This window comes from Mustela nigripes, chromosome 1 (assembly GCF_022355385.1).
Source record: "Mustela nigripes isolate SB6536 chromosome 1, MUSNIG.SB6536, whole genome shotgun sequence".
In the NCBI taxonomy this organism is placed as follows: Eukaryota; Metazoa; Chordata; class Mammalia; order Carnivora; family Mustelidae; genus Mustela; species Mustela nigripes.
The window spans coordinates 87,340,892-87,362,850 of NC_081557.1; the positions used below are offsets into that span (position 1 = coordinate 87,340,892).

At 45.3% G+C, this 21,959-nt stretch overlaps 1 protein-coding gene, 1 long non-coding RNA gene and 1 pseudogene across 4 annotated transcripts in view; 1 reads left to right on the forward strand and 2 right to left on the reverse strand.

Annotated features, from left to right (window-relative positions):
- UBASH3B (ubiquitin associated and SH3 domain containing B) overlaps nucleotides 1–3,323 on the reverse strand; it is a 138,079-nt gene extending 134,756 nt beyond the window's left edge. Inside the window, exon 1 of one of the 2 annotated variants that reach the window (XM_059414994.1) lies at nucleotides 2,267–3,323. In XM_059414994.1, the coding sequence (XP_059270977.1) occupies nucleotides 2,267–2,427 (161 nt within the window). In that variant the 5' untranslated portion in view covers nucleotides 2,428–3,323. The remainder of the gene's footprint in view (nucleotides 1–2,266) is intronic. The other variant, XM_059415003.1, reaches the window with a different exon arrangement.
- Nucleotides 1,379–21,959, forward strand: part of LOC132026776 (uncharacterized) — a 24,265-nt gene continuing 3,684 nt past the window's right edge. The window contains exons 1-3 of one of the 2 annotated variants that reach the window (XR_009406992.1): nucleotides 1,379–1,782; nucleotides 5,973–6,116; nucleotides 21,793–21,899. This is a non-coding gene — a long non-coding RNA (uncharacterized LOC132026776). Of the gene's footprint in view, nucleotides 1,783–5,972; nucleotides 6,117–21,792; nucleotides 21,903–21,959 lie in introns of those variants that run through there. The other variant, XR_009406993.1, reaches the window with a different exon arrangement.
- On the reverse strand, nucleotides 12,612–13,204 carry LOC132012581 (anaphase-promoting complex subunit 15-like; annotated as a pseudogene).

The following is a 21,959-nucleotide window of genomic DNA, read 5'->3' on the forward strand; positions in this document are numbered from 1 at the left end:
AGGGAGGTTTGACACCTCCAGCAAGGCAATGTGACCTTCCATTCCCAGGTCCAGGTGATGTGGCCACAAGCCAACCGAAGCCAGCAGCCAAAGACGTGTGTGAGGCAAGGAACGGATTCTCCCCTGGAACTTCCGAAGGAAGCCCCGCCCTGCCGACACCTCGATTTCAGCCCAGTGACACTGATTCAGGGCTTCTTGCCTCCAGAGCTAGGAGAAAATACATTTCTGTTGTTTCAAGCCAACCAGACTGTGGTCATTTGTTAGAGCGGCAACAGAAACTAATACAGCAGCTAACACCTAATCATCACCAACTGTGTGCCAGGCACTAAGCCTGACATGCACTAAGCATGTCACTTACATTAACTCCTGGTGCTCGGGCTCTGGAGGTGAGGTTAAGCAGACCCCCTGAGGGTTTGAATCCCAGCCTTACTGCTTAGTGTTGTGACTCTGAGCAAGTTACATAAGGTGACTAAGCCTCTGTTTCTAAATGCATAAGATGAGCATACGTGTTACATTTCTCAGTGTGTTGCTAGGAGGATACAATGGTTAGGAAAGGTCAAGTGCCTGTTAGAGTCTATATCCTAAGTACTCCATAAATGCTCGCTATGAGGAGATCTCAGGGGTTGAACCGGCCAAAATTAGACCATCATTCTAATCTGTTGGGACATGGACAAGACCTCCTGGACCCAGCCCAGGAAGAAAAGACCCCCCTTTAAAGCAGGTGTGAATAGCAAACATGACAGTCTGAGGAGTTCAGTTACGTATTTCTTCTCTTAACTGAGCTACTTAGGTCCTTAATGCTGGCCTAGATGCCGGGTCCTATGCTAATTCTGCAGCCCTGCCCAGAAGAACTCCCCAGCCTCTACATCCCCTTGCTTAAGGAAGGTGTGCACAGCCATCCACCAGAATAAGGACACAACTTGCAGCATACACACCTCACGCGGCCCTGCAAAGCCTCCCATTTTCTCTGTAACTCTGGCATCGGGAACTGGAGCTTCATTGCTTGAAAGTCAACCCGAGTCAAAAAACGTCAATGTATTTCCTGACTTCCCAAGGCCCACTTTCCTGACTGTCTGTCCCAGCCGGCTGGGTGGAAAGATAAAACCAGGGGTGTGCTTTGGTTACAAGGTCACAGCCAAGTTAGTAAAGAATAGAGTAAGGAAGGTTTGCCCCAAAGCTGGGGAAGGGTTACCTAGACTGGCCACCTGAAAAAAAGGGGGAGAAAAATGTTTTTTTCATTAACTTGGCCCTTCCCCATAAAGTTTGCCCAACTCTCCCATTCAGGTGATGTCATTCAAAGAAGCAGCGCCCCCACAGGATCGCAGGCCCTGTGCCCCCACCGAAGAATTCTGCACGCCAGAAATTAACCAAAGGAGAAGGGCCTGGCCGCCTGGCCTTGGTTTCCTCCTAGGCAGGGTTCCAGCCCCACGGTCTTGGTTGGCCAGCTGAAGAAGACTCCTGCTGCCATTGCCTTGTGCAGGCGGCCAGGCCTCTTCCCAGCGAGCCGCAAGGACTGCCACCTGCGCTCTCTCGGCCCTTCCCCACCCCGCCCTCCAAGGGTTAGAAGGATAAGGGAAGACAGCTCCCCTCCTTACTCTCAGGCACCCACAGATTTCCGCGCTGCCGTCACCACTGACGAGAACCCAGGTCCCCAGGAGGAATCGCTTCTCCTCATTCCATCCTCCCTATCAATGAACACGCAGCAACACCCACGCTCCCGCTCCTCCTACTCCGGAGGGAGACCGAACCCGAGAGCGACATCCGGAGCTGGAAGCTGCTGCGGTGAGAACGCCCGCCCCTCCGCCCCGAGGTCCCTTGCCCATTCCTAGCCAGCGGAGAGGATCCTAAACCAGCCCCGCGTTCCGGATCCAGAGGGTGCCCGAATCCTAGCTGGGGCCCCGCCTCCCCGGGGGCCGGGCGCCGGAGACCTCGGGGAGTCGGCGAGACACCCGCATAGCCCCACCACGGGGGCCGCCCGCCGGGCACGGTACCTGGGAGCCGACCCCGGTGCCCTCGCCGGAGTGGGGGGCGCCTCACCTTCGGCACCCCCGGCAGGCGCCCTCGCCAGCCCCGCGCTCCCCGCCGCGCCTGCCCCGGCACCCGCGCCGGGAGGGGCCGAGTCCCGGGCCGCCCGCGCCGGTCCTGCCCCAGCAGGTGGTGGGCAGCGGGGAGCGCGCCGTCCGTCAGGCGGGCGCCGGGAGGCGAGCCGGAGCGAAGCCGAGGGCCGGCCGCGTGGGGCGCGAGGGGCGCGAGCCCCGCCACTTACGCGCGGGCTCTGGGGAAGCCCATGGAGAGCAGCACGTCCAGCGCCGATCCATGCTTGATGGTGCCGGGGCGCTGCTGGCGGCTCCTCCGCGGGGTGACTTTGCTGTACAGCTCCTCTCTCGCAGCCATGCCGAGCGGGCCGGGGTGGCCGTACTGAGCCATGGCTCAGCGGCCAGCCATCGCCGGGGAAAGCGCCCGAGCCCGAGCGTCCGGGAGGGAGCAGGGAAGGGGGCTCGGGGACCCAGCGCCGGGCGGGAGGCGGCGACGGAGGCGGCGCTCGGAGCTTCCCCAGAGTGGAGACTGACGCTTCCTGGTGAGGCCACCGGAGCCAGGGCGGCCCGCGGGCTGCTTGGGCCGGACCCGCCGTCAGCTGCTCGGGCCCCCGGGTGCCCCCAGCGCGGCGCCGGCAGCGGCCCTCTCTCCTCCGCCCCCTTCCTTCTCGGCTCCTAGCGGTCCGGGAATTTGCAATGAGTAATTTTTGAATGGATCAAAAAGGAAAAGGAGCCTTGTGGGCCGGCCCTGCCTTGCCAGTACCGGGGCCCCGCCCCTCTCTTAAAGCGACAGCGCTGCCCGCGCCTGCTCTGGGCCGGGCGCAGGCTGTAGCGTCCGGGAGCTGCTGCGCGGAGGACTCCGGCGCACGAGGGCTGCGGGTGTGCGTGGGTCCTGGGGAGTCGCTCCCAGCGCCTCATCCTTCTCCACAGCTCGCCCATTGAGTCAGCTGGGCCTCCAGACGCCAGATCAACCCTTGTCAAGTTTAATGTGGTTCGGGTGGTTCTAGATGGGTTAATAATGGAAATTGGGCGAATTGACGGATGACAGTAATGAACCATAAAGCCAAGCCCTGTAGGCCCAGATAAAAGCTTTTACTTCGGAAAGACCATGCAAAATCCGGAGGATTGTTGTGGCCGGTGGAGACCAAGCTCCTACCCGCTGGCCAAGTGGCCAGACCAAAAACCGGCCGTGCTCTCCAGGACTTCTCAAGATAGTGACTTCGGGACAAAGATTGGGAGCTCTGGCTCCCAGACTTGGGAGAGGAGAGGGGTGAAGGGAGAGGGCAGGGCGGAAAAAAGGAGAGAAAGGGGAAGATGGAAGGAGGAAGGAGGACAGGGAACGTGGGAAGTGGAGGGGGGGGGGAAGGAACAGAGAAAGAACGCTTTCTAATTATAAAGGTGTTCAAATGCAGTGGGTTGGCTTTCATTCGGGGATGCGCAACTTGTCAATGAAAGAATTCAACGGAAGACTAGATCATCCTGCTCATCGGGGATGCATAAGTGAATTCTCATCATAGGATGGATAAAACTACTCCCACCTCAAAGAAGTAGGGAGTCTTCACCACACTCACACCCGCCTCACGCTGCACAGACTGTGAACTTGGCTTGGGGATGTTAATGCTCTTTCATTTGGAGACAAAGTTACTGTCTTCAGTCAAGGACAATGGCCCCACTTGGTTTAATGGAAAAGAGAAAGAGTAAACCCCAGCTGCTCTTTCTCAGGACATAATAATAATAAGACCTAGCATGCATTGGACTCTCGTGTCCATCATTGTGCTAAGCATAGTAATGAATTGACTCATTGAGTGTTTATGGCCCTTATGGGGTGTATACAATTATCATCCCAGTTTGCAGTTGACAAAACTCAGCTTAGAAAAGTTGAGGAAGATCATAGAGCTGGTAAGTGTATAATGAAAGCTTTTATTGACTGTGGTGCCTGGATATGTTGCTTCTGCCTCTCCAGCCCCAAGCCCTTATCCATGTGCATCATAGTAACCTAACCTCACACACATGGGGTTCTCCGAAAATGGCAACTCCTTTCCCTGCCTGGAGTGTGGGGGAGGGATGGTGACCAGAGCCCATGAACAGGTTTTTTTGTTTTTTTTTTTTTTAATTTATTTGACAGATAGAGATCACAAATAGGCAGAGAGGCAGGCAGAGAAAGAGGAGGAAGCAGGCTGAACAGAGAGCCTGATGTGGGGCTCGATCCCAGAACCCTGGGGTCATGACCTAAGCCGAAGGCAGAGGCTTTAACCCACTGAGCCAGCCAGGCTCTCACCATCAACAGTTTTTTTTGTTTTGTTTAATTTATTTGTCAGAGAGAGAGCGCGCGATCAAGCAAGCAGAGTGGCAGGCAGAGGCAGAGAGAGAAGCAGGCTCCCCGCCAAGCAAGAAGCCTGATGCAGGACTCGATCCCAGGACCTAGGATCATGACCTGAGCCGAAGGCAACGGCTTAACCCACTGAGCCACTCAGGCGTCCCCATGAACAGTTTTTTGATGTTGCTTTCTAAGGCATCTGAAGGTTTTACCAGGGGAAATGACACAGCTGAATTCTGTTGGGCTAGAATTGCTTTTCTAAAGAAAGTCCAGTGGTGGTAGAAGTGGGGAGATTAGGACTACTAGGGTTTAGCAACAATGTGCATAATTCTGCCTTCTGCTTGTGTAAGGGGGGAGGGAAAGTTCATGCTTCCTGGGTGAGAGCTCCTGCCAGAGCGGAGGAAGCTTCCTGGAGCCTTTTGCAGAGTGCTTTTCCAGAGCAGGGAAAAAAAGACAGGACTGGACTAAGAAAACCATACCTAGTAGACTAACCTCCGGGGGTGTGTTCCGTAAAGGATGCTGGACCTTACCCAACATTCTGAATTTCTTCCAACTGCCTGGGCTGAGAATCAAAGGATCTGGAGGCTAGTTGGGAGGTAGTAGTTGGGAGTAGTCTGTGGAAGTATTTTGTGGAAGCACGAAACAAATAATAACTCGAATTTATCAAGAACTTACTATATGCTGGTGCTGTTCTTAGTTTCCTACATATGCAACTCATTTACTCCCTTAAGACATTAAAGTGGATCCTGCCGTATTATCAGAGGCCCCTTGACGAGTGAAGATATTGATGCAGACAGAGATCAAGTATCTTGTTCAAGGTCACAGAGCTAGTAAATGGCAGAGCCAGGATTTGAGCGCTTAAAATTTGTCCTAACAACCACTTACTGCCATGGTTATGACGATGAAGAGATGTCGACCATTAAAATAACTTGGTTACCTTTTGGACTCGTCCTAAGCCCCTTGACATGAAATTGCTGGATTTCTGTTTCTCCAGAAAAAATTGAATTAATAGGTCTCTCTCCCTGCCTTAGGGCAGACTGTGAGAGGAAATGATGGCTATAAAAATAGTTTTAGGTAGCCTGGAAAAATCACTATGGAAAACCAGACTCCTTGGATGGGAATTGTTTGGTCTAGAGTGCTTTGACAGAAATCCCAGGCTGGCTTCCTCAGCCTGCTTCCCTGCTTAAATTTAGGACTGCTGCCGTTTGTCCTGCCCAGGATAGAGCCCTGGCAATCAGGATGCAATGTACTTCCATTGTGTTAACTTGTAAACTCTAGGGGAAGCTTTATACATGTCCCTGTCGCTATAGTACACAGGAAAGAGGGATGACTCTTCACTGGACAGGGTGTCTGACAGCAACGGGAAGGAGGAGGGGGAAGGAGAGTGGTCCGGACCCATCAGCATCAAGCTACTCCCTCAGAAGGGACAGCACATCGTCCTGTCCCTCTCCGCCAAAAGGTCATACCAAAATCCACCCTGGACCATGAACTTGTTTTTGTTCACGTCGGCACTGTTTAATTCCAGTGGTAGCCCTCCTGAAATGGTCACAGGGTCCAGTTCACTGCACTTGTAAGTTCAGAAGCCTGTCTTTGTCTTTTTCTTCTCTTTTTGAGAAAAGGTCAAGTGGCTGCAGAATGTTTCCAGTCCCGAGGGTTGGGATGTTGCTTTGGCAATGGAAGGCAGTTTTTGCATCACTGGGCCTGATTTTAGCCCCTGGACTTCAAGGGGATTCCTCATGGTCGGAAGATTTTGAAACTGTGCGGTAAGGAAAAGAAAGGACAGGCATGGGAGGGCTCCAGCACTGGGAATCGGGATGCCGAGATGTGTCGGCTGTAACTTGGATATGTTCTCTGCCCATTTCTGAGCTTAGGCTTCTTCACCTGCCAAATGAAGGTGTTGGCTTTGGCTGGGGCTCCCTTGGACTTTGCCAAGGGATGCTTTATGGACAGGGGTTGTTGGGGTTATCAACTGGAGGTGGTGTGGGTGAAGCATACCATCCTTTCTTCCTCTTCTCAGAGCGGGTACACTTTGTCAGCTTTGTATTATGGGAGTTTTATGTAAGGTTTTCTGTGGGAAGATAGTTTAGATTTTGAAAACCACTACACTAGCTAATCTTTAATGCCCAGTCTAATTCAGAGAGACCGTAACTTAGTAAAAGTGAACATAAAGAGGAATGGAGTGGAACTAGCAGGAGGGGAGGGGGCTCCTGGGAAGAGGGTGAGAGGCAGGCTTGGGAGAGAGAAGGTTCCACACAGGTAGCATGTTAGAGAACAGACTCTAGCATTAGAAGAAATGATAATTATGTGACTCAACAGAATGCTACAGCGTGAATCAGATTGCAATACAAATAAATGCTATATATCTTAAATTTACAGGATGTTGTAGGTCAATTACACCGCAGTAAAAGAAAACATTAAAAGAAAAAAAAAAGGCATGTCAATCCTACCCTGTCCTGAGGCACGATTCAAACAGATCTAAGGACCTCAAGATTGGGGACTAATTTCACAGTATTATATTTGTCCTTAAGACTTACTATAGACACATGGAAAGTCTATGGTTAGGGTTAGGGCTAGGGTAAAGCCTACCCTAACATGGTAAAGCCATGTGACACAGGAGGAAAATGAAGGCAGAAACACAGTTTGGAGCATCACTCCAAACCAACACAAAGCTTGTATTTTTCCTCACACATTGGAAAAATTAAGATCCCTCCCTCCGTTACAAAAGGAAGACAGAGAGAGGAGGAGAGATCTATTTATTTATTTATTTATGCATGCTCATCTTTGAACAAAAATCCCAGCCTGTCATTCTGGAATCCTAGTAGGAGACACTCCATTGTCCCTGTTTTCTCTTTGTAAAGACTTTATCCCAAATGTCATTGCCCCAGGGTTTGTGTTTCCGACTTGCACTTAACAATAGAAGCATTGTGAAATACGGTACAAGCTAAAAGAAAAAAATAATAAGGGTTTTCCCTCGTCTCACACCACTTCCTTTTTGTAAAAGCAGCAAAAGGGGAAATTTTATTTCTAAGAAATAGAATAAAACTTAATAGCTAGGTATGAAGCAAAAAACCCAACCAACAAGCCCTCCCTCGAACTTAAAAGAATGGCAGGAGCATCTTGCTGGCTCCTTCCGTAGAGCACTCTTGATCCCAAGGTCGTACGTTCCAACTCCAATTGGGTGTAAAGATCACTTAAAAATATAATCTTACAAAAATAAATAAAAGAGCGGAAACAATAGTCATGAACCAAGATAATTGGAAAAATAATTTTCACCATTTAAAAATTCAGGTGCCTGGGTGGCTTAGTCAGTTAAGTGCCAACTCTTGATGACAGCTCAGGTCTTGATCTCAGTGTCGTGAGTTCAAGATCTGCATTAGACTGCACACTGGGTGTGGAGCCTACTTAAGAAAATAATAAATAAATAAATAAATAATATAATATAATAAATAAATAAAAATTCAGTGATCTTAGGGGTTATAAGATACAATTTATGAATATTTTTAAAAATGTAAGTTTATTTTAAAATTCTACAAAAGACATTTTAATGAATCCTTGTGGGATTGTGTATGTTGCTTTAGATATGTTTTTCCAATTCATGCATAATACACTGGAAAAAAAAAAAAAAACAATGGGCTTCAGATGGAGTCAGATTTGCTAAACCCCCTGAAGAATTTTTTAATTTTTATTTTTTAATTTAAATTAATTAACGTTAATGTATTATTAGTTTCAGAGGTAGAGATCATTGATTTATCATCTTATATAACACCTAGTATTCATTACATCACGTGCCCTCCTTAATGCCCAACATCCAGTTACCCCATCACCCCACCTCCCTCTGCTCCAGCAATCCTGTTTGTTTCTTGTGATCTAGAGTCACTTTTGATTTGTTTCCCTCTCTGATTTCATCTTGTTTTATGTTTTCCTCTATTTCCCCATGATCCTCTGTTTTGTTTCTTACATTCCACATAGGAGTGAGATCATATGGTAATTGTTTTCTCTGATTGACTTATTTCACTTAGCATACCACCCTCTAGTTCCAGCCACACCATTGCAAATAGAAAAAGGGGTTTTTTTTTGGATAGCTGAGTAGTATTCCTTTATATATATATATATATGCCACATCTTCTTTGTCCATTCATCTGTCAATGGACATCTGGGCTCTTTCCATAGCTTGACTATTTTGGACATTGCTGCTATAAATATTGGAGTGCAGGTGCCCCTTCGGATCACTACATTTGTATCTTTGGGATAAAATACCCAGTAGTGTGATTGCTCTGTCATAGGGTAGCTCTATTGTCAACTTTTTGAGGAACCTCCATACTGTTTTCCAGAGTGACTGCACCAGCTTGCATTCCCACCAACAGGGTAGGAGGGTTCCCCTTTCTCCGCATCCTCGCCAGCATCTGTCATTTCCCGAGTGGTTAATTTTAGCCATTCTGACCAGTGTGAGGTGGTATCTCACTGTGGTTTTGATTTGTATTTCCCGGATGGCAAGTGATGTTGAGCATTTTTTCATGTGTCTACTGGCCATTTGGATGTCTTCTTTGAAGAAATGTCCGTTTATGTCTTCTGTTCATTTGTTGATTGGATTATTTGTTCTTTGGGTGTTGAGTTTGATAAGTTCTTTATAGATTTTGGATACTAGCCCTTTATCTGATATGTCATTTGCAGATATCTTCTCCCATTTTATCCATTGTCTTTTAGATTTGCTGACTGGTTCCCTTGTTGTGCAAAAGTTTTTTATCTTGATGAAGTCCCAATAGTTCATTTTTGCCTTTGTTTCCCTTGCCTTTGGAATGCAGCTATCAAGAAGTTGTCTTGGCCAAGTCGCAGAGTTTGCTGCCTGTGTTCTGCTCTAGGATTTTGATGGATTCAAGTCTCACATTTAGGTCTCTTATCCATTTTGAGCTTTTATTTGTGTATGATAAGAGGATGATCCAGTTTCATTCTTCTGCATGTGGCTGTCCAATTTTCCCAATACCATTTATTGAAGAGACTTTTTCCCATTAAAAATTTTTTCCTTTGTCGAAGATTAGTTGGCCATGGAGTTGAGGGTCTATTTCTGGGCTCTCTATCCTGTTCCATTGATCTATGTGTCTGTTTTTGTGCCAGTTCCATACCGTCTTGATGAATACAGCTTTGTAGTAGAGCTTGAAGTCTAGGATTATGACTCCACCAGCTTTGGTTTTCTTTTTCAACATTCCTTTGGCTATTTGGGGTCTTTTCTGGTTCTATACACAATTTAGGATTATTTGTTCCAACTCTGTGAAAGAAGTTGATGGTATTTTGATAGGGACTGGGTTGGGTTTGCTGGGTTGCTATAGATAGCATGACATTTTAACAATATTTGTTCTTCCAATCCATGAGTATGGAACATTTTTCCATGTCTTTGTGTCTTCTTCAATTTCTTTCATGAGTATTCTATAGTATTCTGAGTACCTGTCCTATGCCTCTTTGGTCAGGTTTATTCCTACATAGCTTATAGTTTTGGGTATGATTATAAATGGAATCAACTCCTTCATTTCTCTTTCTTCTGTCTCATTATTAGTGTATAGAAATGCAACTGATTTCTTTGCGTTGATTTTATGTCCTTCTACTTTGCTGAATTCCTGTATGAGTTCTAACAATTTTGGGGTGGAGTCTTTTGGGGTTTCCACATGAGTATCATCATGTCATCTGTGAAGAGTGAGAGTTTGACTTCTTTGCTGATTCGAATGTCTTTTATTTCTTTTTATTGTCTGATTGCTGAAGCCAGGACTTCTAGTACTATGTTGAACAACAGTAGTGATAGTGTACATCTCTGCTGTGTTCCTGACCTTAAGGGAAAACCTCTCAGTTTTTCCCCATTGAGAATATTTATTGTGGGCTTTCATCTATGGCTTTTATGATAATGAGGTATGTTCCCTCTATCCCTACACTGTGAAGAGTTTTAATCAAGAAAGGATGCTGTACTTTGTCAAATGCATTTTCTGCATCATTGAGAAAGTCACATGGTTCTTGTCCTTTCTTTTACTAATGTAGTGTGTCCGTGTTGACTAGTTTGTGGATGTTCAACCACCCTTGCAGCCCAGGAGTAAATCCCACTTAGTTGTGGTGAATAATCCTTTTACTGTAGTGTTGGATCCCATTGGCTAGTATCTTGGTGAGAATTTTTGCATCCATGTTCATCAGGGATATTGGTAATTCTTCTTTTTGGCGGGGGTCTCTCTCTCTCTCTCTCTCTCTCTTTTTTTTTTAGATTTTATTTATTTATTTATTTATTTGACACAGAGAGAGAGAGGGAGATTGAGAGAGAGTACAAGCAGGGAGAGCAGCAGGCAGAGGGAGAGGGAGAAGCAGGCCCCTTTCTCAAGGAGCCTGAAATGGGGCTCAACCCCAGGACCCTGGGATCATGATCTGAGCCAAAGGCAGATGCTCAACCAACTGAGCCACCCAGGGGCCCCCTGATGGGCTCTTTGGTTTTGGGATCAAGGTAATGCTGGCCTCATAGAAAGAGTTAGGAAACATTCTTTCCATTTCTATTTTTTGGAACAGTTTCAGAAGAATAGGTATTAATTCTTCTTCAAATGTTTGGTAGAATTCCTCTGGGAAGCCGTCTGACCCTAGACTCTTGTTTGTTGGGAGATTTTTGATAACTGCTTCAATTTCCTTGCTGGTTATGGGTCTGTTCAGGTTTGCTATTTCTTCCTGGTTAAGTTTTGGTAGTTTATACATCTCTAGCAATGCATCCATTTCTTCAAGATTGCCTAATTTGTTCACACATAGTTGCTCATAATATGTTTTTATAATTGTATTTCTTCAGTGTTGGTTGTGATCTCTCCTCTTTCATTCATGATTTTATTTGGATCCTTTTCCTTGTCCTTTTTATAAGTCTGTCCAGGGGCTTATCAATCTTATTAATTCTTTCAAAGAACCAGCTCCTAGTTTCATTGATCTGTACTGTTCTTTTGATTTCTATTTCATTGATTTCTGCTCTTATCTTTATTCATTCTCTTCCTCTGCTGGGTTTAGGCTTTATTTGCTGTTCTTTCTCCAGCTCCTTTAGGTGTAAGGTTAGGCCCACCAAGATTTAATACCTAACCTAATAGCAATTTCAGCCTCTCTCAGGAGTGTTATTTTAAACCAATCAGTCCAGAATAAGCTGATCAGCACTAATAAGGTCATCTACCTAAGACCCCTGCCTTCCCCCTAAGGGAAAGTGACCTTGCCTTGAATGATCCTTTTTTTTCTTTTGCTAGTTAACCCCCTGGTCTCATCCTAGTTCTGTCTAGAAAAATCCATCCATTTTGCACAGCTCCTGGGTGTCCCTCTTTCCTTGCTAGATGGGATACTGCCCGATTCATAAATTGTTCACATTTACCCAGTTGAATTTTGCCTTTTAATAATGCAATATAAACATAAATATCTTATGACCTATATAAACAGGAAAAATTTTGCTTATTATCAAGCTATAGGTAGACCAACACTCTGGCTGGTGATATGTCTTGCATCTCCAGTCAGGGAATGAAAATATTAAAACTGCCTCCCTCACCCTCTGCCTGCCCTATCTTCTCCCCAAACCACCCTAGAAGGTATTTACCCACACCTTCTGACAAGCCCCAATCTAGGGTAGGTTTGGAAAAGTAAGCAAGGCAATTTACTTCTGTTTCTTCATCTTTAAAATGGAAACAAACATTTACCTCATAGGGTTTTTGTGATAATGAAGTGGATCAAGAATATGAAAGTAGCAAGCAAGGTGCCACATGGTGGAGGCCACTTGTTGAGGGCTTAATGAAACTGTTTTTTTCTCGATGTACTCCTCCCCTTCCCATTCTCACAACATGTAGTTTCTTTGTTTAATTAGATCTTAGGACTGCCGAACTAGATCTCTCACGACATGTAGTTTCTTCATTTAATTAGGTCTCAGGACTCCAGAGCTAGATCTCTTACAACATGTGGTTTCTTTGTTTAATTAGATCTCAGGACTGCCGAACCAGATAATCATGATCCACGGTCTGCATAGATCAATTTGAGCTATTTAGTTACTTTCTGTTTTCAGTTCATTTTTATTTGTATATATTTTCTTCAATCCCGTGTTTTTATTAAAGAGACTACCTGACGGCCAAGGAGTAGGTACTGGGCAGAAAGGTGGGGTGGGTGGGAGATTCAAAGGCATAGGAGACCCATTCCTGGCAGTGGCTGAAGAGATACCCAAGGGTGAGCTTTAAGGCTGGGGCAACCAGCTGGTTCTGCAGGGGGTGAGGGGTAAACTGGGCTGGTGCCACTCTGACTTGTCTACCTAGATCATCCTCTGGTTCTGATCTTGTTCATTGCCTCCCTTGTCTGCCTCATTGGCCTCTCCAGCTTCTGGTGACTGCTGGTAGTCATCCACTGCATCCATGTCCTGCAGGTCCTCCTTGTCCTCTGAGTCCTCTTTACTGTCCTTATCATCATCTCCATCCTCCTTTTCCTTGTCATCATAGTGCTCTCAGGATAGCTCATGAATAGGTACCAGGTTGTCATCTCTGTCTGTGATGCTCTGGAGTCAGGTCCAATGATCTTGTTCTTGCTGTTGCTATAGCTCCATCTCGTCCACACAGGGCCAATCCAGATCAAACCACAGTGCTCAGTCACATGGGGGAAGAGTGAGGGAAACAAGATGGACATGGCTCCTAGACTGGGGTAAAGGGTCAGGTGAATCCAGCTTTCAGATGTGTTTAGTCTGGGCTTTTATTGGGTTATGGTATAATTTGGGGATGGGGTGCAGTAGAAAATAGGAGGCAACTAGCTCTTAAGTCTTGGCTCCTCCACTTACTGGCTGTTTGACCTTGGCCAAGTCACTGAACCCCTCTAAGCCTCTGTTTCCTTATCATACCAGGAGGCAGCAGCTGGCTGTCAGATCATTTTTTAAAAGATTTTATTTATTTATTTGACAGAGAAAGAGAGAGATCACAAGTAGGCAGAGAGGCAGGCAGAGGGGGAGGGGGAAGCAGGCTCCTGCAGAGCAGAGATCCCAATGCAGGGCTCAATCCCAGGACCCTGGGATCACGACCTGAGCCAAAGGCAGAGGCCTAACCCACTGAGCCACCCAGGCACCCCTATTAGATCATTTTTAATAATACAATAATCATGCACAAACCCTTGACCTAGAGCAAACGTTAGGACCTCGACAATAATCTACATCTTATCAGTTGACCACTCTCTCCTCCAGTGAACCCATCCTCCTGCCTCCCCATGCCCCAGGAGCTTTATCCTGTGTTCTACAGTCATCATTTTCTTGTTTTTCTTTTAATTTAACTTTACTGAATCTGTAAGTACTCTTAAAAAGGATGCCTAAACATTTTTAGATTTTTTAATATCACAAAAATGTATAATGCTGTTTGAAATCTTTCAGGGTTTCCTCTCTTGTGTTCAGTAGTATATGGCTAATGTAGAGCCGTACTGGTGAATGTTGGGTCGTTCATTGATTTGATTACTGTATACTGTATATGTTCATTGATTTGATACTGTATTACTGTTCATTCATGTTTGGATGGTTTGTAAGTTTTTGCTTTTGTGACCCTTGCCACTAGGAATACTGTTTACATGCCTCCAGCTGTATGCGTGTAAGAATTACTCTCAGATATATCCTAGAAGAAGTCATCTTCAACTTAGAAGGTAGTAAGAAATGCTCTCCAAAGTTGTCATGAGACAGGGAAATGGAATGACTCCATAAAAATCTGTTTTTTTCCTTTTCTTGTCCCTATTCTTGCTAGGACCTGTACTCCCCCACCCCACCAAACACATGCATCATAATGCACATAGTGTTGTCTTTCTTGTAAGAGACAAGGAGTGAGTGATTTCTTTAGAACATATAACATCTAAGGAGGGACCAAGTGAGAATGACAAGGTGAAGCCATCATATGCATATTCCAGACCACCCGTGCTAGACATCTCCATACCAAGGTTCTCTGGCTCCAGGGAATAACACCTGGGCCAACATCTTTGTTCTAACCAGTTCCTGGATGCCTGAGAGGACACATACCCCAGACTGCCATCCTCAATAAAAATCCCAGATCTTGAACATAGACAGGACTCCCTGCTTTCCTTTCTGGGTCTCCAGGACACTCTTTGTGTACCTGCAGTCTCTCTATACCTTCAGTAAAGTCTGCTTTTGCCTCCTGCTGGCTCATGTTTGATTTCTATCCTGTGCACAGCCAGAGACCCTCTTGGCTGGTCTTGTGGGATGCCCTTCAGGTCCTTGGACTGGCCAGCCAGCATTGATTATGCCAATTTATATTCCTACCAGCAGCACATAAGACATTTCTTTGCACTGTAGTTGCCTGTAGCTAGGTAATTAATCTGTATTCTAGACTATTCTACAAGCCACTTGAGGATAAGATAATATCTTTAGAAAGATCAAGAGTATGGGGTCTAGGACTGACTTCTACTTCCTTCCTCATTAGCCATGTGACCTTGAACAAATTCATTCATTCAACAATTATTCACTAAACATCTACTATGTGCTGAAGACATGGAAATAAACAAGATAAAGTCCCTGTTCCCAAGGAGTCTACATGCCAGTAGGGAGAAGCAGATAATAAAGGAGTTAATAGTAATTTCATACAATGAGATGTCCTACGAAGAAAGGAAAGTCATGATTTGCTAAAGAGTGACTGAGTGGGGAGCTACATTAGTGCAAGTAGGTAGGGGAGGATCACCTGTGTGGAGGGGACCTCAGAGCTCAGATCTGAATTACAAGAAGGAGGCAGCCCAGTGAAGATGTGGATGGGTAGAGCTGGAGAAAGAGGGCACAGCAAATGTAGAGGCCCTCAGGTGAGAATGCTCCAAGGCGAGGATGTGGCAAAAGGGGAACCCTCTTAACACTCTTGGTGGGAAGGCAAGCTGGTGCAGCCACTGTGGAAAACAGTATGGCGGTTCCTCGGAAAGTTAAAAATAGAACTTACCCTACAACCCAGGGCTACTAGGGATTTACCCAAAGGACACAAACATGGTGATCTGAAGGGGAAACTGCACCCCAATGTTTACAGCAGCAGTGTCCACAATAGCTAAACTGTGGAAGGAGCCCAGATCGACAGAGGAATGGATAAAAAAAGATGTGGTGTCTGTATGCAATGGAATATTACTCAGCCATCACAAAGAATGACATCTTGCCATTTACAATGATGTGGATAGAACTAGAGGGTATTAAGCTAAGCGAGATAAGTCAGAGAAAGACAAATACCATATGATCTCATTCATATGTGGCATTTATGAAATAAAACAGGTGAACACAGAGAAAGGGAAGGGAAAATAAAAAAGATGAAAACAAGGAGGCAAACCGTAAGACACTCTTGACTCTTGGAAATAAACGAGGGTTTCTAGAGGGGAGGTGGGTGGAACTGGGTGATGGGCAGTGCCTTAAGGAAGGCACTCAATGTACTGAGCACTGGGTATTATATGCAACTGATGAATCACTGTACTCTATCTCTGAGACTACCAATACCCTATATGTTAATGAATTGAATTTAAATTAAAAGTTGTAAAACAAAAAAAATAGGGAACACAGGGAAGGGTGTGGCAGGGGAAGCTTGAGGCAGGTGATGGGTGTGTCAGAGCCAGTTTGAGTAGCCGGTCAGAGCCCACTGTCTAATCCCTGGGAATGCCTGGAGCCAGTGGTGAAACCATTAGCAGCTGGAAATCAGCCACAGTGGGAGTGTTCACAACATTACCCAGCAAGGGCATCATCAGGGCTGCTCCCCACCGGCCCTGCGCAAGAGTAGTTACTGAACAGATGTAGTTAAAAAGTGAGAGGGAGTTACTTAACCTCTTAGAACCTAATCTCAAGGGGTTGCTGTGCGAATTAAATGAGCATAAATGCATAAATGCATAAAGCCCAGGGCACACACCGAGTGCTCAGTGATTAAAGAGACTTGCCTGCTTCTGCCAGTTTTCAAGCTCCCTCCCCAGACTTGCTGCCCTCCAACACTCTGTTCAGGACGATCCTTGGAGGAAAAAGAACAAACATGTTGAGCGGTTGTTTTAGGCCCAGACTTTCACATAATCATTATTCCATACCATCAGCAACACTGTCAGGCAGATATCTGCATGGGCAGGTCACTGATCAATCTCTTCAAGGTCAGAGAGTTCATCTTACTTGCCCAAGGTCGCACAGCTGTTACGTGTTGGAACTGGCATGAAAAACTAAGACATCTGAATCTGACTTCAGGGCCTATTACAATAAGCTTTAAATTAATTAAATTAATATCAATTAAAATATTTTAATAGGCAATTCATTTCAGTGGATAATGTATTTCAGTGAAACACATGACTGCTGGCAGTAGGAGGTGGGGCCCGGTGGTTGGTGGTTAGGTCGGGAGGGTGCAGCCCCCACGAATGGGATTAGTGTCCTTATACAAGAAGCCCCAGAGAGCTCCCTCTCCCCTCCCACCTTGTGAGACCATAGTGAGAAGTCTACAGCCCCAAGGAGGGCCCTCACCTGACCAGGATGGCACCGTGGTCTCAGACTTTCAACCTCTGGAACTGTGAGAAAGAAACTTCTGTTTTTTTGTTAGGCACCCAGTCTGTGGTATTTGTTATAGCAGCTGAAGAGACTAAGATGCAAGGGCAAATCAAAGTTGAGTCTCAAAATACTGCTCATTCTTCAAGGTTCAGCTAAAGTCCTGAAATTTCTGGGATATTTTCCCAAGCCCCAGCTACTAAGAACTCTCAGAGTACTTTTTAAACCCTAAGATCTCATGGATAATTTGCAATATGCTGTCTTTTCTCCCCACTTACTTCCTCATTCTCTCTTTTAAATGTAAATGCTTTACTATATATATATATATGTGTGTGTGTGTGTGTGTGTGTGTATACATATATATACACACACACACATATATATACATACACATGTATAAGCGATACGATAAGGTTTTTTTTCTTTAAAGATTTCATTTATTTATTTGACAGAGAAAAAGAGATCACAAGTAGGCAGAGAGGCAGGCAGAGAGACGAGGAAGCAGGCTCCCCGTGGAACAGAGAGCCCGATGCAGGACTCGATCTCAGGACCCTGAGATCATGACCTGAGCCGAAGGCAGAGGCTCAATCCACTGAGCCACCCAGGTGCCCACAATAAGGTATTTTTATCATAAAGTTAATGTAAAAAAAAAAAAAAAGGGAAGGAAAAACAATCACTTCAAGTAGAAGTGCTCCACGGTAACATTTGAACACATTAACACATTTTCTTCTATTGTTTTTAGTAAAATTGATAATCAGTGGTCTAGCCCACATAAATCAACTCTAAATTATTTGAGAGTAGGGATTACAAACTATTACTATATCACATTTTACCTTTCATGTGAACCCCTTAACTGCTTGTCACTGAGGAGACAATGCTCAGTGGATTATGAGTGTCTAGCTTGCTGGGACAAGGGCACGTGACTGAAGACTGTGGTGATGTAGGTTTGCTTGAATTTTAGTGCCCTGCATGGGTAGTGTGAAAAGCCCAGAAGAGAAGAGGACACAATCAGCCTTGTCATCTTCAGAACTACAGCTGTCCTCTTCACACCAGTGTGGTTCTCTAGAATGGTGACTCACAGTGTTGTCTAATATCCCAGAGGGATGCTGGATCCACCTCTGGCGTGGGTGGCCAGACCATCTCTTGAAAAATAAAAGCAAAATTAATAAAGGAAGCAACAGGTCACCCTCTTTCTCTCTCCTCACCCTCCTTCTTACAAAGGCCTGGGAAAAAGTGATGCTTAGTCAATGTAGGAATCTGTTGTTGTTTTCTGTGATGGTTTAGAATAACAGAAATCTATTCTTTCTCAGTTCTGGAGGCCAGAGCCCTAAATCAGTGGCACTGGACTAGAAACAAGCTGTGGGCCAGGCTGTGCTCCCTCTGGAGTTTCTTGGTTGGGGAGGAGTTCCCTTTCTACCTTCCAGCTTCTGGAGGCTGTTGGGCATCCTTGGCTTGTGGCCATGTCACTCCATTCTTCAAGGCAGCACCTGCAAATCTCTCTCTGCTCTGTCTTCCCATCACCTTCTCCTCAGAGTGTGTCTGTCTGAAATCCTCTTTTGCCTCTTTCTTCTGAGAACACTTTTCATTGCACTTAGGGCCCACCCAGATAATCCAGGATAATTTTTCTATCTCAAAACCTTTACGTCATTACATTTGCAAAAGCCCTATTTTCCTTATAAAGAAACACCTGCACTGCCCAGCATTTGGAACCATGTCTGTGGACGGACATTCTCTAGCCTACTGTACTAGAACTCCTTACAGCAGTTAATCTGGAGACTGGATAGACTTCATGGCTCAGAAGAACCTTCTTCATGCTCATGATTTGGGTTACGGGGTGGAGATAGATTATGGAGAGGGGCAGGAAATGAGTAAGTAACTCATATTTTCCCAATCCTTCTAGAAAAAGCAGCTTTCTTCATTTATCCTGTTTTCCTCTGTCTGGAACCCTTCCTTCCCTTGATCTCCTCTAAGGGGCCTTGCCCAACCTCACCCCTCTTCCTTGCCCATACTGCATGGATGAAATCTATGACCTGCTAGTCCTCTGTGCCCCCTTTATAACTGCATAAGGCACAGTGAAAGCCATGTCCTTTACTTAATGCTCCCCTCCAGAGGAGAATGGAACTCCATAAAACACCCTGTCCCTTGCTCAGAGCTGTGTCCTCAGTAGGTGCCTAATGTCTGCTGATCTCACTTGAGTTGCATTCCAGTTGAGAGGACAGGGATGCTCAGTACACGTGTAATTGCATTTCCTTGCTTCTCTGATTTTGAAACTGAGGCCAAGAGACTCCTTCTTCAATGCCATAGCCCTAGCCTAGTCACCCCGACTCAGAGCCCTGATCAAAATCCTCCTGTCTCTGCTTCAGTTTCCTTGGTGATTAGACAGATCTTCATCCCGAGTTCAGGTCTCTACTGCTGAGAGTGTGGTGACTGGCCCAGAAGTCAGTGTCCTTAAAGCCGTCTTTGTTGAAAGGTCTATAGGGCGTGCACTGGAAGTGGCGTCCCTATGACGGGAAGCTGGTGGAGGCCTTGGAAGGGAAAAGGACCCTCTTTGAATGGGCTGGCCTGAACAAAAAAGAGGGTGATATTTCATCTCCAATGTTCAGTGGGAAGAGTGGTTTGGGAAAAGTGTCTCTAAATGACCATAGCTCTGTTCTTTCAGGCCCTGACTTTACCTTCGTTATTATCCTCCCTTCGGGCCAAGTGTGGGTGCTCCTGGGGGCAAATGTCTAGTGTGAGCAGGCATAGAGCCCCCAGGCCCCTACTAGAAGTTTCCTTACAGCCTGTTCTCTGCTCCTCAGTGGGAAGCTCCTATAAATGGAAGCCAGGAGAAGAAAAGAAATACAAGTCCAAACCAGCTCCTTAGTTAGAGACTTTAAAGAGTTGGGGACTGAGTTTGTTCTTGAACTTCAATGATCTATGTGGCTTCTGCCTGCCCTAAATGTTGCACTCTTGTTCCTATTTAATGTTTATATAGCTCTTTACAATTTTCAAACACTTTCAGGCATCATATCTTGCTTAATTATCATTCGGCTAAGAAAACAAAACAATATGAAGAAGTTACTCTAAATACACCTTTTTTTTAGGGACAAGAAAAAAAAAAGACTGAGTCTCAGAAAAATGAAGGGACATACCTATGATAATACAGTGATGCGGGAGAGTAAATCAGTATTTAAACTCGCTTTTTCAGAAGCAAAAGTCATTCTAGTAATGTTCTTCTCTCTTTCTTGGGCTGGGTCCAAAAATGCCTTATGACTTTGTACTCTCACAGGGGTAGGGCAAGTTCCTTAAAGCAGTGCAGACAAATCTCTCTGGTGAGGCCAAGTGAAGCCTTGAATCACCCCTGAGCTTCTGAAAGGCGTCCAAATGGAGATTCTCTTAGGAGAGAGGGTCAACCGTCCCCTGGAGTCGTGCTGTATTGCTGTTAGCTCTCCTAATGTCTCGGTAACCGCAGGCATAGGTAGCAGAGCCTAGAAATTTATTGATTTAAAACTGCAATTCAGGGGCACTTGGGTGGCTTGGTCTAGCTACACGCATGCCTTTAGCTCAGGTCATGTTCCCAGGACCTGGGATCAAGCCCCACATTGGGCTCCTTGCTCGGGGAAGCTGCTTGTGCACTCTCTCTGTCAAAAAAAAATAAAATCTTAAAAATAGAATAAAATAAAATTGCAACTCAAAATTGCAGTTGAGAGAGCACCTATTACACAGACATTGATTGCTAAGTACCATTTCCTACTAAAAAGAACCAGGGCCCCATGGAGAGATGTTGATTCCAGGTCAGAGGCAGGGAGAGCAGAAGGTTGGCCTGAGATGTCTTGGGCCACAGTGCAGGGGATTGCCCTGAGATCAGTGGGACGATGGGGTCAGGATACAGGAGGCAGCTTGAAGGAACTCTCATGGCCAAACACAATTTGCTCATCCCTCTTCCCAGCCAAATGATGATATTGGAATATGATAGGCTATAGTAGGAAAAAAAAAAAAAAAAACCACCTCCATGAGTCCATAGTGTTGCTTTAAAAGGTAAAGAGAGAGGAAAAAATGGGGAGAGAACAGGAGAAACTGTTCTTTATGAACAATGCTGACAGATAAATGTTAACAGAATTTGAAAGTCCCCATTTTCTAGCCCTCAAACTAATGGCAGATTCAGATAAGAGTAACGAATAGATATTAAAATCACTGAGTAGGACGGTTGTTAGGGAGTAAAATATTCACTTTGTTTCAAAGTATTACTCCACAGATTATTTTTTTTTCGTGCATTTAAACATTTTCCCCCAAGTTTTTACTTAAATTCCTATTAGTTAACATACAGTACAATATTAGTTCCAGGTATAGAGTTTAGTTAATTCATCGCTTCCATGCAACACCCAGTGCTCGTCACAGAAAGTACCTCCTTACCACAGATGATTAATTATAGAGGGAGAAACAGGCTGTTACAATGGGGAGATTGGGTAGTTTCCACCCTAATCAAGAACTCAACATTGGCATTGCTGATTATGGGGTGGCCTGACTTGTGATTCCTGAGATGAGATGCAGTGGGAGGTACCCATCACAGCCAATGCAGTGCCCTTGTTGGGACTCTCACCTGAATGCAATCCCGAGGAAACAGTCATTCATCCAGAATGTGGGATCTTCTGCAGAACAAGATGCCTAGGTTTACTAATGGACACAGGGCCAGGGACATCAGAATGAGTAGAGGACTATTCTACCCTGGGAAAGCTAACAAGACATAACAACCAAACACAATGATGGACTTCGATGGGATCCTAGATCCCCAAAAATATCTGCTCTAAAGGACATTTTTTGGGACAATTTGGGCAATGTGAATACGGGCTCAGTGTTGGATGCTTTTATTGTATTAATGTTGATTTTCTTAGGCATGATAATGGTGCTTTGGTTATGTAAGAGAATGTTCTTGTCCTTGGGAGATGGAAGCTGAAGTGTTTGTTTTGTTTTGTTTTAAGCAGGTTCCCTGCCCAGCGTGGAGCCCAACGTGTGGCTTGAACTCATGATGCTAAACTCAAGAACTGAGCTGAGATCAAGAGTTGGACACTTGAATGACTGAGCCACTCAGGTGCTCCATTTTCTTTCTTTCTTTCTTTCTTTCTTTCTTTCTTTCTTTCTTTCTTTCTTT